The 12985-nt window shown below is 46.5% G+C and overlaps 2 protein-coding genes across 11 annotated transcripts in view; both read left to right on the top strand.

Moving 5' to 3' along the window:
• shot (dystonin-like protein short stop) overlaps window positions 1–12985 on the top strand; it is a 306414-nt gene that overhangs the window by 201178 nt on the left and 92251 nt on the right. For all 10 annotated transcript variants that reach the window (XM_055068483.2, XM_055068486.2, XM_055068482.2 and 7 more), the window contains 6 exons: window positions 5222–5368; window positions 8219–8437; window positions 9096–9209; window positions 10303–10386; window positions 10801–11415; window positions 11970–12164. In XM_055068483.2, the coding sequence (XP_054924458.1) occupies window positions 5222–5368; window positions 8219–8437; window positions 9096–9209; window positions 10303–10386; window positions 10801–11415; window positions 11970–12164 (1374 nt within the window). The remainder of the gene's footprint in view (window positions 1–5221; window positions 5369–8218; window positions 8438–9095; window positions 9210–10302; window positions 10387–10800; window positions 11416–11969; window positions 12165–12985) is intronic.
• On the top strand, window positions 3–5215 carry LOC140213281 (uncharacterized). Its single transcript, XM_072284429.1, has one exon. It carries the CDS (start codon window positions 763–765, stop codon window positions 4687–4689), a length of 3927 nt encoding a protein of 1308 aa, XP_072140530.1. The 5' UTR covers window positions 3–762; the 3' UTR covers window positions 4690–5215.

The raw sequence follows: 12985 nt of genomic DNA, 5'->3' as shown, positions 1-12985 counted from the left end.
TTTTATCACCCACTGCTGCAGGGTGTGTCTGGGTTGCACGAAGCACTTTGTGATCGTATTATAGGTCCGTCTTCTGTTTTGGTCTACTCAAGAGAGCAGGATAATGTCATACCTTTGACAGAGCTACCAAACCACCTTGGCAGTTTGGACTCTGACTATTACATTCACCCTTTCACAGGAACGACCCTTAGCTTAGATGCCGCTTTTGCATCTGGGTACTTGCTGTCAGATAGTCAGGCACTGAGTATTCCTGTTGCCGTGGAGAGGGGCATTTACGACAAAACTTTGAAATGTTTCACTCACCCCACTTCGCAGGAACAGCTAAACATATTGGAAGCAGTTCAGCAGGGCATCATAGATGGGTTTGGCACAGTTGTGGTGGACCCTGAGAGCAACACACATATTCCACTTGTGCGTGCAATAGAGATTGGTGTAGTTAACGTGAATGATTGCAGTGTGGCATTGCTGCCTCTGGAGTTGGCCATCTGTCAGGGCCTGGTGGCAGACAAGTCGAAGTGCCCATCTGGGGACATCCGAGACCCCAGTACAGGGAGGCCAGTCGGATTGTGGAGTGCAGTACGAGCAGGCTTGATTGATGCGGAGCGTCTGCGAGTATGGGCAGGCGAGGGTCGCCTGATTTCGTGTGCTGAGGCAGTGCGGTTGGGTCTCCTAGAAGGTGCCGGTGGCTGTTGGCTGGGTCCTCCCCAGCTGACTGCTGATGAAGCCCTTCACTGGGGTTTCCTGCTCGACTCAGCTGTACCCATGCCTCTGCAAAATGCCCTGGCACTTGGCCTGTACTGCTCTGGCACAGGCACACTACGCAGGCCTGGGGGAAGAGGACCGTCGCTCACTGTGCAGGATGCTGTGCTTGAAGGCATTCTCGAGCCAGATGTGCTTACTGTCAAAGTGGCCCACAGTGGAGAGATGCTGTCCTTGACTGAGGCCGTTGGTGCGGGTCTTCTTGACCCTATTGCGGGGACAGTGTTGGATACTGAATGCAATATCACTGTGGACCTGTATGAAGCCATGGGCAGGGGGTTGGTCCTGCCCGTAGCCAAGGTTTTGCCGCTGTTAGAGATTGTGCTGAGAAGTTTCTACTCTCCCGTTACCGGACTTATATGCAGCCCATTTTGTGAACGACCACAGTGCCTTCGTGATGCAGTTCGGTCAGGCTTTGTGAACACTGGTTCGACTATGGTCTTTTCAGGAAGCTGCTTGATGCCGTTCTCAACAGCTGTGGATTGTGGCTTAGTGGACGATCGAGCAGGTGTTCTCAGAGTCCTTGGAGGGCCCATGGACTTTAAGTTGGCCTTTGAAAGGTGCCACTTGTTGGACATTTCGCCACCCCTGAATCTCAAGATGGCCTTGTCATTGGGGCTCTTTGATGATCAGAGTGGCCATTGGATGGATCCAGCCAGTGGCTGCATGCTCACGCTCGCAGATGCGCTTGAACAACGCTTGCTTGATGACACTTCCACTAGGGTACTTCAAAGCAAGGATGACACACGTCGTACCTTGGTCCTGTCAGAGGCACTCTCTCAAGGAAAAATTGACCAAGACTGTTCAAAATATGTAACTGAAGATGGAGCTTTAATTCCACTTGTGTCTTGCTTTAAAGAGGGCCTAGTGCTTAATGTCCAGCCGAGCACTCCACTTCAGCGGCTGATAAGAGAGGGTTGCTATCTTGAAACCTCAAATCGTTTCAGCTTACGAGGACTGAGCCACACAGTCTCCCTTGGCGAAGTGGTGATGCGCCGGCTTGTTGACCCATTTCTACCATTTCTACCTCAGCCTGGGCAGGAGCCAATGCATCTTATGGAAGCATGCCGGTTGGGGCTGATAGAGCTGTCATTGGGTTTGTTAATGGATGGACAGCAACTGGTTCCACTTGTGAAGGCTCTTGAAACAGGCCTTGTAATCGATTTGGAGAAGCCATTGACCCTGGTTGAAGCAGTACAGCTTGGCTTCTGTGACCCAGATTCTGGACGACTTTTGCACCCAGTGGAGGGCTCCTATTTGAACTTGGAGGAAGCACTGGAGCTGGGCATAGTAACAACTCGTGATAGCTACGTGAAGGATGCAGAGACTGGTCAATTTCTTACTTTTGCTAGAGCCGTGGAGAGCGGTGTGGTGGACCCTGTGCGGAATCGCTACACTCCACGTGACCTGAACCTCTACAAAGCAGTGTTCACCAAGCTTATCATATATGCCAAAATGCCATTAAGCCTTGGCCAGGCATTTGCAGATGAGCTCTTTGATGAAGATAGTGGCAAGTTCCTGGACCCAAGGTCATCAGAACTTCTTGGCTTTAAGGATGCCTTGAGTCGTGGTCTGCTTGATAGGCACAGCATGTTGCAAGAATCTGCAGCTTCCGCTTTCAGAGCCAGCAGGGGTGCTGTCACTTCCCGCGATGGCCCGTCTTTCTCATTGTCCACGCAAGCTGGTTCTGCAGAAAATCAAAGTCAACTAAGGTCAGGCACTGAAATTGGCAACCTGCAGCGAGGTATGAAGACTTCTGACAGGACACGCACCGGTGTGACTCCAGGCTTTGTTCCTTCCATAAAGCAACCCATAGAGCCTAGCATTCGCAGTGGTGTCAGTTTGGCATCACGACAGGAGCTCACTTCATCAAAAGGCACTACCCGAGCCCAGTCAGCCATAGAAAAGACAGAAAAGCTGAAGTTCCCACTGCAGCGGCAGATTGTGCAAGAGACAGTGTTGGCAGCTGAAATGTTGCCCATCATCAAGGCTGAACAAGAGCTCCAGCCATGCCCATCATCACCCGTCAAGGAGCAATCTTCACCTAGCGGTTCTACGACAGAGCTGATGTCAACGTATTTAAAGGATAGTATAGAGCCAATTCTTGCTGTGCTGGCACCTTCGAAGTCATTACTTGAACCTCATTTTTGCGTCTTGGAGAAGCTGACTTCTCCAATTTTCAAAACGAGTGCTGAAATTCATGATCCAACTTTCGCTTCTAGGGAGGTTGCAGTCTTGTCTCCAAAAACACGACAGATTCGGTTTCATTCCATGCCATCTTTGCAATTTACTAGTTTTGCTGCAATTGGGATCCCACTGTATTCCAAGTCTGATAATGTAACCATGACTAATCCCCTGCAGGAAAAGCACCTTGAACCTGGTCAGCTGGATGTAATTGGTTTGGCTGGCAATGGCACTGATCACAATTGCAAGGCAGCCATTTCAGACTCGTCTGGTATTGCTGTGAATGTTCCTTCCCCTAGCCAGGATGACCATCAGTACTCTGACAAGGCACAGCAGCCTTCCACTACTGAAGTCATTGTAAAAGATACAAATGATGAAACTGCCAAAGATTTTGACTTGCCAGAGCCTACCAAAGCTGTTTGTAAGGTGGCTTTCCACACAGAGTACGACAGGGCAACACATGTCACCAAAGTTCAAACAAGTCCATCAACCCAGTTAGCTGGGCATGGCTGTGCTGGAAAGGCAACAAGACGTCAAATAAGAAACCAGAAGAAACCAGTACCCGACGACTGTAAGGATGACAGTGAGCAAGAATATCCTTTGGATTCTGTAGAAATGAGTCTTCAAGAGCACTCTGTGGTTGTTCATGTTGAAACAGCAAATGATGGCGTTGATGCGGTTAGAGTAGAAATTGCCGAAAATAGACCATATCAAGATGACTGGCAGCGAAGTGGGAGCTTTCATGGAGCTACATCAAGTGCTGTTGTTCATTTGCAGCAGAACTTTGGAGCAGGAAAAGCTGGTCATAAGGATTCCTCAAGTGTGCGGAAAAAGAGTTTGCTGCCATCCTCTTTGGTTGAACTAAGTCCGGGTTTTAATCATGGCAAGTCTAGCTTACAATTGTCTAGCGATGCATTGTTGTCTCCTGAAACATGCATTTCCTCTTCATTGCCTAGCTTAGAGCTAATCTCTGCTGAAGCCAGATCAGGTACTGATCAGATGCCAGGCACCAAAAGAGAGATGCAGAACCCAACAGAGAGGCCACCTACCAGTGGTCAATCAACAAGGATCAAGTGCCACAGCATTTTGCAAGCACAGCCTCTTCACCCTCAGCCTGTAAGCTTTGATACTATCTTATCAGAAGGCAGCTTATGTCCAAAGACTGGCCAGGTTACTGACGAAGCATGCAGCAGCACTTTTACATTGCTGGGTGCCTCCAAGCATGGCTTTTTGGACCAGAGCTCCTTCCTTGTGAAAGACACCTTGGGCAAGAGGCTTCTAAGCCTGCAAGATGCCATACAAGAGGGAATCCTGGACATGGAAACGGGGACAGTCCTAGCGGCCACAGAATGTGGCCATATCTCATTTGGGGATGCGCTTGCACGTCACATTTTTGTGACACCATGCAGTCCATTGTCACTGGCTGAAGCTCTTGAGTATGGTTTGTATCGACCGGCAGAGGGCTTGCTGTTGTGTCCCTGGACAGGCCACTGGTTGCCAGTCACTGAACAGCAACAGCTACCTTCCTGGATTGATCAAAGTGCAGAAGGCAGCTTGCCACTTACAGATTCAAAAGCTCGTGGCCTTGCAGACCCTCAGGCGAGCAGGCCGCAGGCGGACAGAAGCCGGACGGTTCTCTTCCACCCAACGCAAGACAGGGTAAGGGGGCTGGGATGTGGGCAGCACTGCACTTTGGTAAAAGCCACTGCACTCCATATCACTTGCGTTTTTGCCTGCACTGTCTGAATGAATATGCTTTGAAGGGCACACAAGAAAGGAGCCTGCTGCTTCACTGACCAGTATGATCCTCCTGCTCAGCACAGTTGGATTTGCCAAGCATGGGGTAGCACAGGCTTTAATCAAAGTACTTCCTGTGCTTGTGACAAAAGGGGTGCAGACTGTGCACAGCAGACGATTGCAGTGCCCAGCCAAGCTTTCCTGTCACGCCACTGTTCCAAGGCAACCTTGGCTTCGGGGGCTGGTCCAGCCATTGTGGGTTGAAATGAAGGCACTGTACTTGTGTCCCACAACTGACGACACCTCATCCCTGATCTTGTTACTAACCATTCCAGCACTTGACTCATGTCTTCCACCGGGCCCTCAACAGGGTAAGGGAGATGGCTCTGCACTGTGGACAGTCATCGCACCCTTTTATATGGTCCAATCGGTTCCTGGGTTCAGCAGCTAACTGGTCCTCCCTCCCATCACATAACTTTTGTCACCACTGGGCTTTGGTTGGGGAGCTGCATGTAGTGATTTGATCTGCCTTCTTTGCCAGGCGGCAGCGCAGGAGCGATGCAAGACCTGTGACGAAGAGATTGCCCAGCTGTCCCAGTGGATCGAAGACATTGAGCTGCGACTTGCCAACCTTGGTGCTGTCTCGGAGAACTTGGAGAGCTTGCGACAGCAGCTGGCAATTGCCAAGGTAATGATGGCTAGTTCCCGCAGAAGCAAAAACAGATGAGCGGTCTTGTACGGGCATTTTGACAGCGAGAACTTGTAGGACATAGCTCAGATACAGGAGTTGCAGTTACACTGTCATCCTCTTTCTTATCCTACATATTGTGGCTGTAAAATTGCTTGATCTAAATCGACAAGCTTGGATTTGCCCACTGCTCTATCAGCTTGGATCACAGAACAGAAAATGCTTCAGAGGAGGAGGTCCTGCTAGTGACAATGCCACATGAGGAAAAGCTTGTATAAAGGTATGGAGGGGAGAACTTGTTAGAAATCATACATCAACAAGCATAGAACAAGGGGGCTTAGTTTGTCATTATTATTAAAGGCGCCCGGAAACACCTTTTGAACATAGAAATGTTGCCAATCTGTTAACGAGGCTCCGTGAAGATGCGAGCCAAATATTATTGCACTGTATGCAGCAAGGAATTCACGATCTCCGGCTAAAAACAGTGAACGTTCACTTTCTGTTGCTTCCACAATGCCGTCACATAGAAAGCAGCTGGCCGACCAAGGTCAATGGCCGATTCCGTGATTCTGAGAACATTCTCAGTAATATGTAATTGCTATCTTACAGGGACATAGAAATAGTTTCATCTTTCCACTGCACATAACTGTGTCCGCTGCACATTGCTTCCGAGATGGCAGTGGCGTGCTGCGCAGCACAGTCTACCGCGGCTGCCACACCACAACGAGCCCTTTCGCCATTGGGACACTCGACTTTCAGCCCAGGCTTTGCCCTCTTGGCTTTCCGCTGTGTAGCTTGCAGTGCACTAGCCGAAACAAAGAGAGAGAGAGAAAGCCAGATATCAGTACGATAACTCCACTTGCAGTTGAAGGATTCGAAAAATCTTTGCAGCATTGGAGGACATACTTTAAGGCCGTCCGATAATTAGTTAGAGAAGTGTTTCAGGGCCCCTTTAAATATTTGTAATGTAGTTGTGTTGCTTATGTACTTATCACATCGGAAGTGATTCTGGATAAGTAAACGAGAAGAAACGGGGTTAACCGAGGGGCCTGATCATAAGAAGCCAACAAACATTGACACCAAGGACAACATAAGACAAGTAGCGTAATGCGAAGGCGTTGGATCGTTCCCCACCTGTGGCAAGTTGATTTTTCATCCACTTTCATTTCCATTAATTTATCATTTCTTTAATTCATTCAGAAAGTACAAGTAATTTCCCCTTTGTTGTCCTTGGTGTTAATGTTTGTTGGCTTATGATATGCTGAACAAGTAAAACGATTCTTGGACCAGCCTGTTAGAATCAATCAATCAATCAAGTTTATTTTTTGCGCTATGTACAGCGAAAGAAAAAGGTGGTTGGAGAAAAAAGCTGCACTCTCGCAGCTTGACAAAGCTCCATCCACCCGTACACAGCAGTGGTAGTGTGCAGAGAAGAAAAAAAGAGAGAGAAAAAAATTCTTATACAATGTAGAGAAGTCGTAGAAAGATATAGTAAAAACCTAAGTAAGCATACATTATATTCCAGTGGCAATAGTTCATTATAAGCATTGGTTTGGGCATATTGAATAAAGATGCACAAGGCTTGTGCTTTGCCATTGTAATAATAAACGAGTAAAAGAAGAAATGCAGAAACTGCCAAAACTCAAACGCCATGCACAAAAGGGATACCAGAATACATGACACAAGGCTCCGGTCACTCCATTGAAACAAACGTGCAAGCAAAGAAACAAACACGAATCGCAGGAACAAAGTAACAACATAAACGATGTTTTTACAAGTTCCTACAAGGAAACGTTCGAAATATTCCACAGCAGGAAAATTTTTTCAACAGTCGCATAAGTGCGCACGTTATAAAAAAGAAACAAAAAAAGTTGACTTTGTGCTGGTCAAGTCGATCACATAAAGAATTCAAAAATAGCTGATATATATGAATAGCTGAATACTGATGTATTCTTTTGATGTTGCTGAATATGTTTCCATTGTGACCACCTGTATTTTAACCCCCCTACGATAATGCCGTACAGGCGATGTAGGTATACCGAATAAATAAATAAATAGCTTTACGAGATAGGGTTAAAACGTCGATGCGTCTTTGATCCATGTAATTTAGTGTTGAGGGTAATGTGTGCCGAATTTGTTCTGTTCCGTGGGTTGTGCACGAGAAAGGTATGTGCCATGGTGATCTGTAGCGGAATGGATACACACTGTTCACACTGTTAGGTTCTATAAGATTAGTGTGTTCTAGAAACGTAAAAAGCCTTCCCTGGATGGCGCTGTTGCAAATGCGCAAAAGGAAGAAGGTATCACATGTAAAGGTCGTCGCTATCTCTGATTTCATTGTGTTTGATGTAAAGTCATCTTCTACTCAGCGGTGGTTGCGATCGGGGTGGAACATTATCTTTACTTCCTAACATGTTACTGCCACATGGATCAGCATGGTGACTTAAAAAAAAGTATTACACGTGCTTATATCTAGTGAAAAGTGAAATGCGAAAAGCCACCACAACATATTTCATTAAAGCGTAGTAGTGCAGCTCACTACATTAGCGGCATCAGGGCAAATAAGTCAATGGCCTGAATTCTTTACTATATTGAAGTTAAGCCCAAGTGAGAAAGTGCTAAGCAGAGGAACTGAATATAAGATGACCCTCCTACCTGCAAGTACTTATGCGAGCTGTTTTCATATCTCTAAGTCCTTAGCTGTGGCTGCTGCACAGTGTTTCAAGTTGTGCCACGATTGTAACATGTGCTTCATTTTTTAGATCTCCCAAAATTGGTCCCAGGAATATAATTCATAGTTACATTGATATGTTGATTTATACACAATATCTTGGCCTTCCTGTTACGCAGTCCCTGCGTGAGGAGCTGGAGTTGAAGCAGCCGCGAGTGCTGTCGTTGTTCGACGAGGTCCGGCAACTGTCCTCCAACGAGCTGCTTTCGCGTGATGAAACTGATGCCCTGCAGCGGCCCCTGGCCCAATGTCGTGGACGCCTCGAGCTCTGCCAGGAGCGCAGTGAGCGCCTTGCACGACGCCTGACTGCCGCTCTCGAGGAGCTGCTCAAGTACACAGTATGTACTCAATCTCGGAGGAGTTCTGTGATGTTGAGGCTTCTACTGTTTTGGCTCTTTAAAAATGTGATTGTGCCTCCTGAAGTGGTCAACACAATTTCCACCTTGATTATTATTACTATTTTTTGAGTGTCATGCTCATTGTGCCACGTCCATGTTCTCTCATCTATAGAACAAAAGGCAGATTGGGTTTAGTATTAAGAAATAGTCACATTTAGAGTTATTGCACTTGGCGTGCATTTATGCAACCAGCATAAGTACACATCACGAAAAGAACACTTCCTGTCAGCCTTATGCCTGCGCTCACGAGATGCACACAAGAAATTTCAGACTAAGGAATCACTTTCACTGCGTTTTGACACCATCCTGACGAATGCTCATTGTCACAGCATTTTACAAGGGATGTTTAATAGAGAATGTGGCTCCCAGTCAAATAAATCAAACATTTAATGCTGCATCTGTGACCTATTTTGTTGGTGAACACTTATTATTTAAGTGGCCTGCAGAAAGACTGTAGTTGTGAGATGGTTTTTATTACTGAGTAAAAGAAGCGTGGCCATATTTTTCTAACCTGCTGGACTCTCTGTTATTAATTTAGCATGATTAACACACAGTCTGACAAAATTGGACAGCAAACAATGTCTGCTCTATTTTCCAGGGGGAGATGCAAGTCTTCAGGACATGGCTTGACAATGCCCGCAAGGTCTTGGCCAGGCATGAGGAACTGTTGGACGACATCCGGAATGTGGCTGACAATGCTGATCACTACAGAGTGAGTGCACCTCCAGGTTTCCCCATTCTGTTAGGCATCATGTAGCACATTATTTAGGGCTGTGGCGTGAACACAGTGTTGGCTTTATTTTGCCTTGCTAGCTATTATGGACTCTCCCCTGCCTTGAAACCATGGAGTAGTAGCAGTGGTGGTAGGGGTAGTAGCAGTAGTAGTGGTAGTAGCGGCAGTAGTGGCAGTAGGTAGCACAGGCTCTTGAACAAAAAAACCCAGCTCGTCTCAAGATTTGATGCAGGATTTTCTGTGTGTCAGCCGAGAACAATGCCATGGAACTACTCTAGTCTAGACTCTCCAAATGTGTTGCTTAAGACCTAATAGCACCCTTGCGTTTCTGATGCCCACGCCACACTTGTTTAAATAGGGCTGATGCTGCTGGTCTCATGTGCTTCCTCCAGTGCACAGAGTGCAAAACGTAAACTGAGAAAAAGGGGACATCCTCAGGCTATTGGTTTCCTTGCGAGAAAGCAAACAATCTGGTCATTAACAGCTGTTGCTATAAGTGCACTGCAATTTGCAAATGGATTGTGGAGATTGATGCCTACTAGTAATGCAGTTAAATGTGATATTAAGTGGTTAGATGTTAAGTGGTTAAATGTTCAACCTCGATTTCTGGACCTGCAGTGTGTTCCTTTGCCATTTTTGCCACTGCCAACCAGGTGAAGGATATTGTTTGTGAACATTGAAATTGTTTTGTGCTGCTGGGTTTTCATACTTTCATAAATGACTTTTGGGCTTACATACATGCACAAAATTCCACATTTGGAGTTTATGCTTAGTTTCTAGGTTCACTAGTATTAGAAGTGGGCAAAAATACTTTTTAAAAGCTCCAGACTACAGAAATGAGCATCAGTTGCTCACTAGCAGCAAATGGTTGCCACAATATAAGGATGCAGCAATATAAACGCCAAAATGTGTAATTGTGCAAGCAAAAAATAAATAAAGGGGTAACATGCATTTATGGCATAGTTTTTCAGACCAAGTCTTTTCCCTGCAGGACACTTACAGATGGTCGTTCTTTCTTTCCTTTCTTTTCCTTTTCTTTTCTTTTTCCCCCCCCTTGTTTCCTTTCCCCCAGGCATTTTCTAGTGATGTGATTGCCCACCAAGCAGACCTTCGTTTCATCACCATGGCTGCCCAGCGGTTTGTGGATGAGTCTAAGGTGAGCATTCTGTTTTTGACACGGTCAATGGAATATCTGCAGAATTGTTTGATTGCCTTGGATGCTTACTGTGTCTACAAGGTGCAGTTTGATGCAACGCAGAATTGAAATTTCAGCTGAGATCTGAACTGAAGCCAATTTTATGCATTGCCTTGCTTTACGTATCCTGAGACTGTGCGAGCTCTGTGCTCGGTATCATATGGTAAAAAACCAATTAACTAAACTTCACTTGAATGAACTATCAACAAACTTTTACAACGTAGCTCACAGTAGTGATCACATGTATGTACAGTTTACATGCACAAATTTCCCAACATTTTGTTGCTGTTCCTTGGAATTCATTTTTATTTCGCCATACAAGCAGCCCTCAGAAGTTTAACTGAGCTCATTGGTTTCTGTTGCATTTTTTTCCAGGAATATCTCCGCATGCTGAATGACCACCGCACAAGCCTGCCACAAAGGCTGAGCCATTTGGAGCCCTCAGAGAGTGAGGTTCGCACTGAGGTGTCTCACGTGAGCACCGAATACCAGAACCTACTGAGCCGTGTAAACAAGCTCGGGGACCAGTTTTCGGGCCTGACAGAACGCAAGCGTGCCTACCATGAGGCCATGGAGAGGGCCACAGCTTGGCTAAATGAAGCACAGCGCAGTGCCAAGCGGCTGCTTGAGGAGCCGACGGCAGCTGAGCCACCCGCAATCCAGGAGCAACTGGAACGTGTGCGGGCCTTCCACCTTGAGGCAGTCGGCCAGGGGCGGCTGATCGAGACGGCGAAGCAGGCAGCGCAGGCGCTGCCACCGTCTGGTGGACCTGCTGTCGAGGAGGCTGTGCGCAACCTGGAGGAGGTGTACCAGCAGATGCTGTCGCTTGTGGGCGAGCGCAGCAAACAGCTGCAGACTGCACTTGTGCAGTCGCAGGACATTGCAGATGGCCTGGACCGAGTGCTGCGACTGCTTGATGAGCTCGAGGCCACCCAGCGGGGCCAGAGCGCCAAGCTTGCCAGCTTGATGAGGGATCGTCTTGATGAGCAGGTGAGGAGTGCCATTGGGGTTGTCAGTCACACCAGAGGCAGTCAATTGCCGACTGTTAGTTACATTGCATATGAAAATAAATAAAGATATGTGTCTGACATAAACTTACGAGAGAGGCAGTTTATCGTCTAGAAACTATACCCGAGCTATGACATATGCCATAGCCCAGGTATAGGAGAGTTTTGTAATAACTTGTGTCCTCTGGGATGTTATTGGGTTCTATAGTGACAGTCTGCTGTGCAAGGCAGAACCATATGACCAAGTATAAGATCAGTGTCACAAGCTACTACAGTATCACAAACGTTGTGATACTGTAGCGGCAGTATTAGAGCCACCATTAGAGAAAGGTCTCAAACATATTGTGACAGGGATGACACACATGTTAAACATATGGAAGAATTTATTTACACGTTATGTATAGGTTTATGGCTGAACAGCAGCTTGCAGGTCATTCTCGATGCATTTTATTCATTGTACTGCAAGGAATTGCTGTACCATCGTTGCATTTATGCACAAGGGCTCTGTAACATAATCTATTGCTTTTCAATTTCCAGATTCATGAACACCGTGTGCTGCGGTCAGAAATCGATGGTCAGCGTCCATTTATAGATGCTCTCAATGCTTCAGCACGGGAGCTGCCTGGCAATGCTCGCTTGGCCAAGAAAGTGGAGGCCAAGCTCAAAGACATCAATAGCCGCTACGAGAAAGTACTTGACAAGTCGTCAAGGAGGGGTGAATTACTTGACGAGGCAAGTGAACCAACTTGTTTCTGGCAGTTACACATTCAAAACCTGCTGGACACATTGAGCTCGTAACAAAGGCTTCTTGCTGTATCATACTAAAGGTCAGGTATAGAGGAAGCAGAAATTCAGCTCCTGTTTTATATCTTCTTGAGCTTTGCTGACACATTCTGTTAATACTGTTGCTTGTATTTTGATCAATAGCTCTCTAGGTTCCTGCACAGTATGTATTGAGAAGTAAGTGGGTTGGAGAGGGCAAAGCAGGTGAACTAACCTTTTGTTTGATGCATGCATAGATTATGGCTACTGTACTCGTAGTCTACAATTCTACAAAATAAATTTGCATATTCATGTGACATACGGGACTCCTTATTTGGAGGGCCTCCTAACATAAAACTCTTCACCATGACTTGTGCCACCTGCTGATGCTTCTGGCGTTGCCCGAGTCCCAGCTGATGGTTTTGGTTTCTTGCCTGTGGCCGTGCTCTCAAAGAACCTCTCCGGTGTTATGGCTTTCTGTAACAAACGAGGTAGAGAATGCATAGCAGTAGTTGGTGAATGTGTGCAAAACTGCAGCTCATAAGCATGTCCTCTCCTATCACTGTGAATTTGCATGCACTTACAAGGCACTGAATTTTTTTTTATTTAGACCTTTATTTCAAAGAGGTTGTTTTATGTTTTGTGGTGTCTCTTGGATATGTATAAAATGTATGCATAATGTTGACAGCCTTGATGGTCCATTACTTAGGATAAAGAATTGTGCTGAGGCATTGCCACTTGCCCGTGAAGCTTGCCCTTTTCACAAGGCAGTGTGTGCATGTGCTGCACAG

This window comes from Dermacentor andersoni, chromosome 9, assembly GCF_023375885.2.
Source record: "Dermacentor andersoni chromosome 9, qqDerAnde1_hic_scaffold, whole genome shotgun sequence".
Lineage (NCBI taxonomy): Eukaryota > Metazoa > Arthropoda > Arachnida > Ixodida > Ixodidae > Dermacentor > Dermacentor andersoni.
Note: the sequence above shows the minus strand (reverse complement) of the source record. Positions and strands in the feature narration are given on the sequence as shown.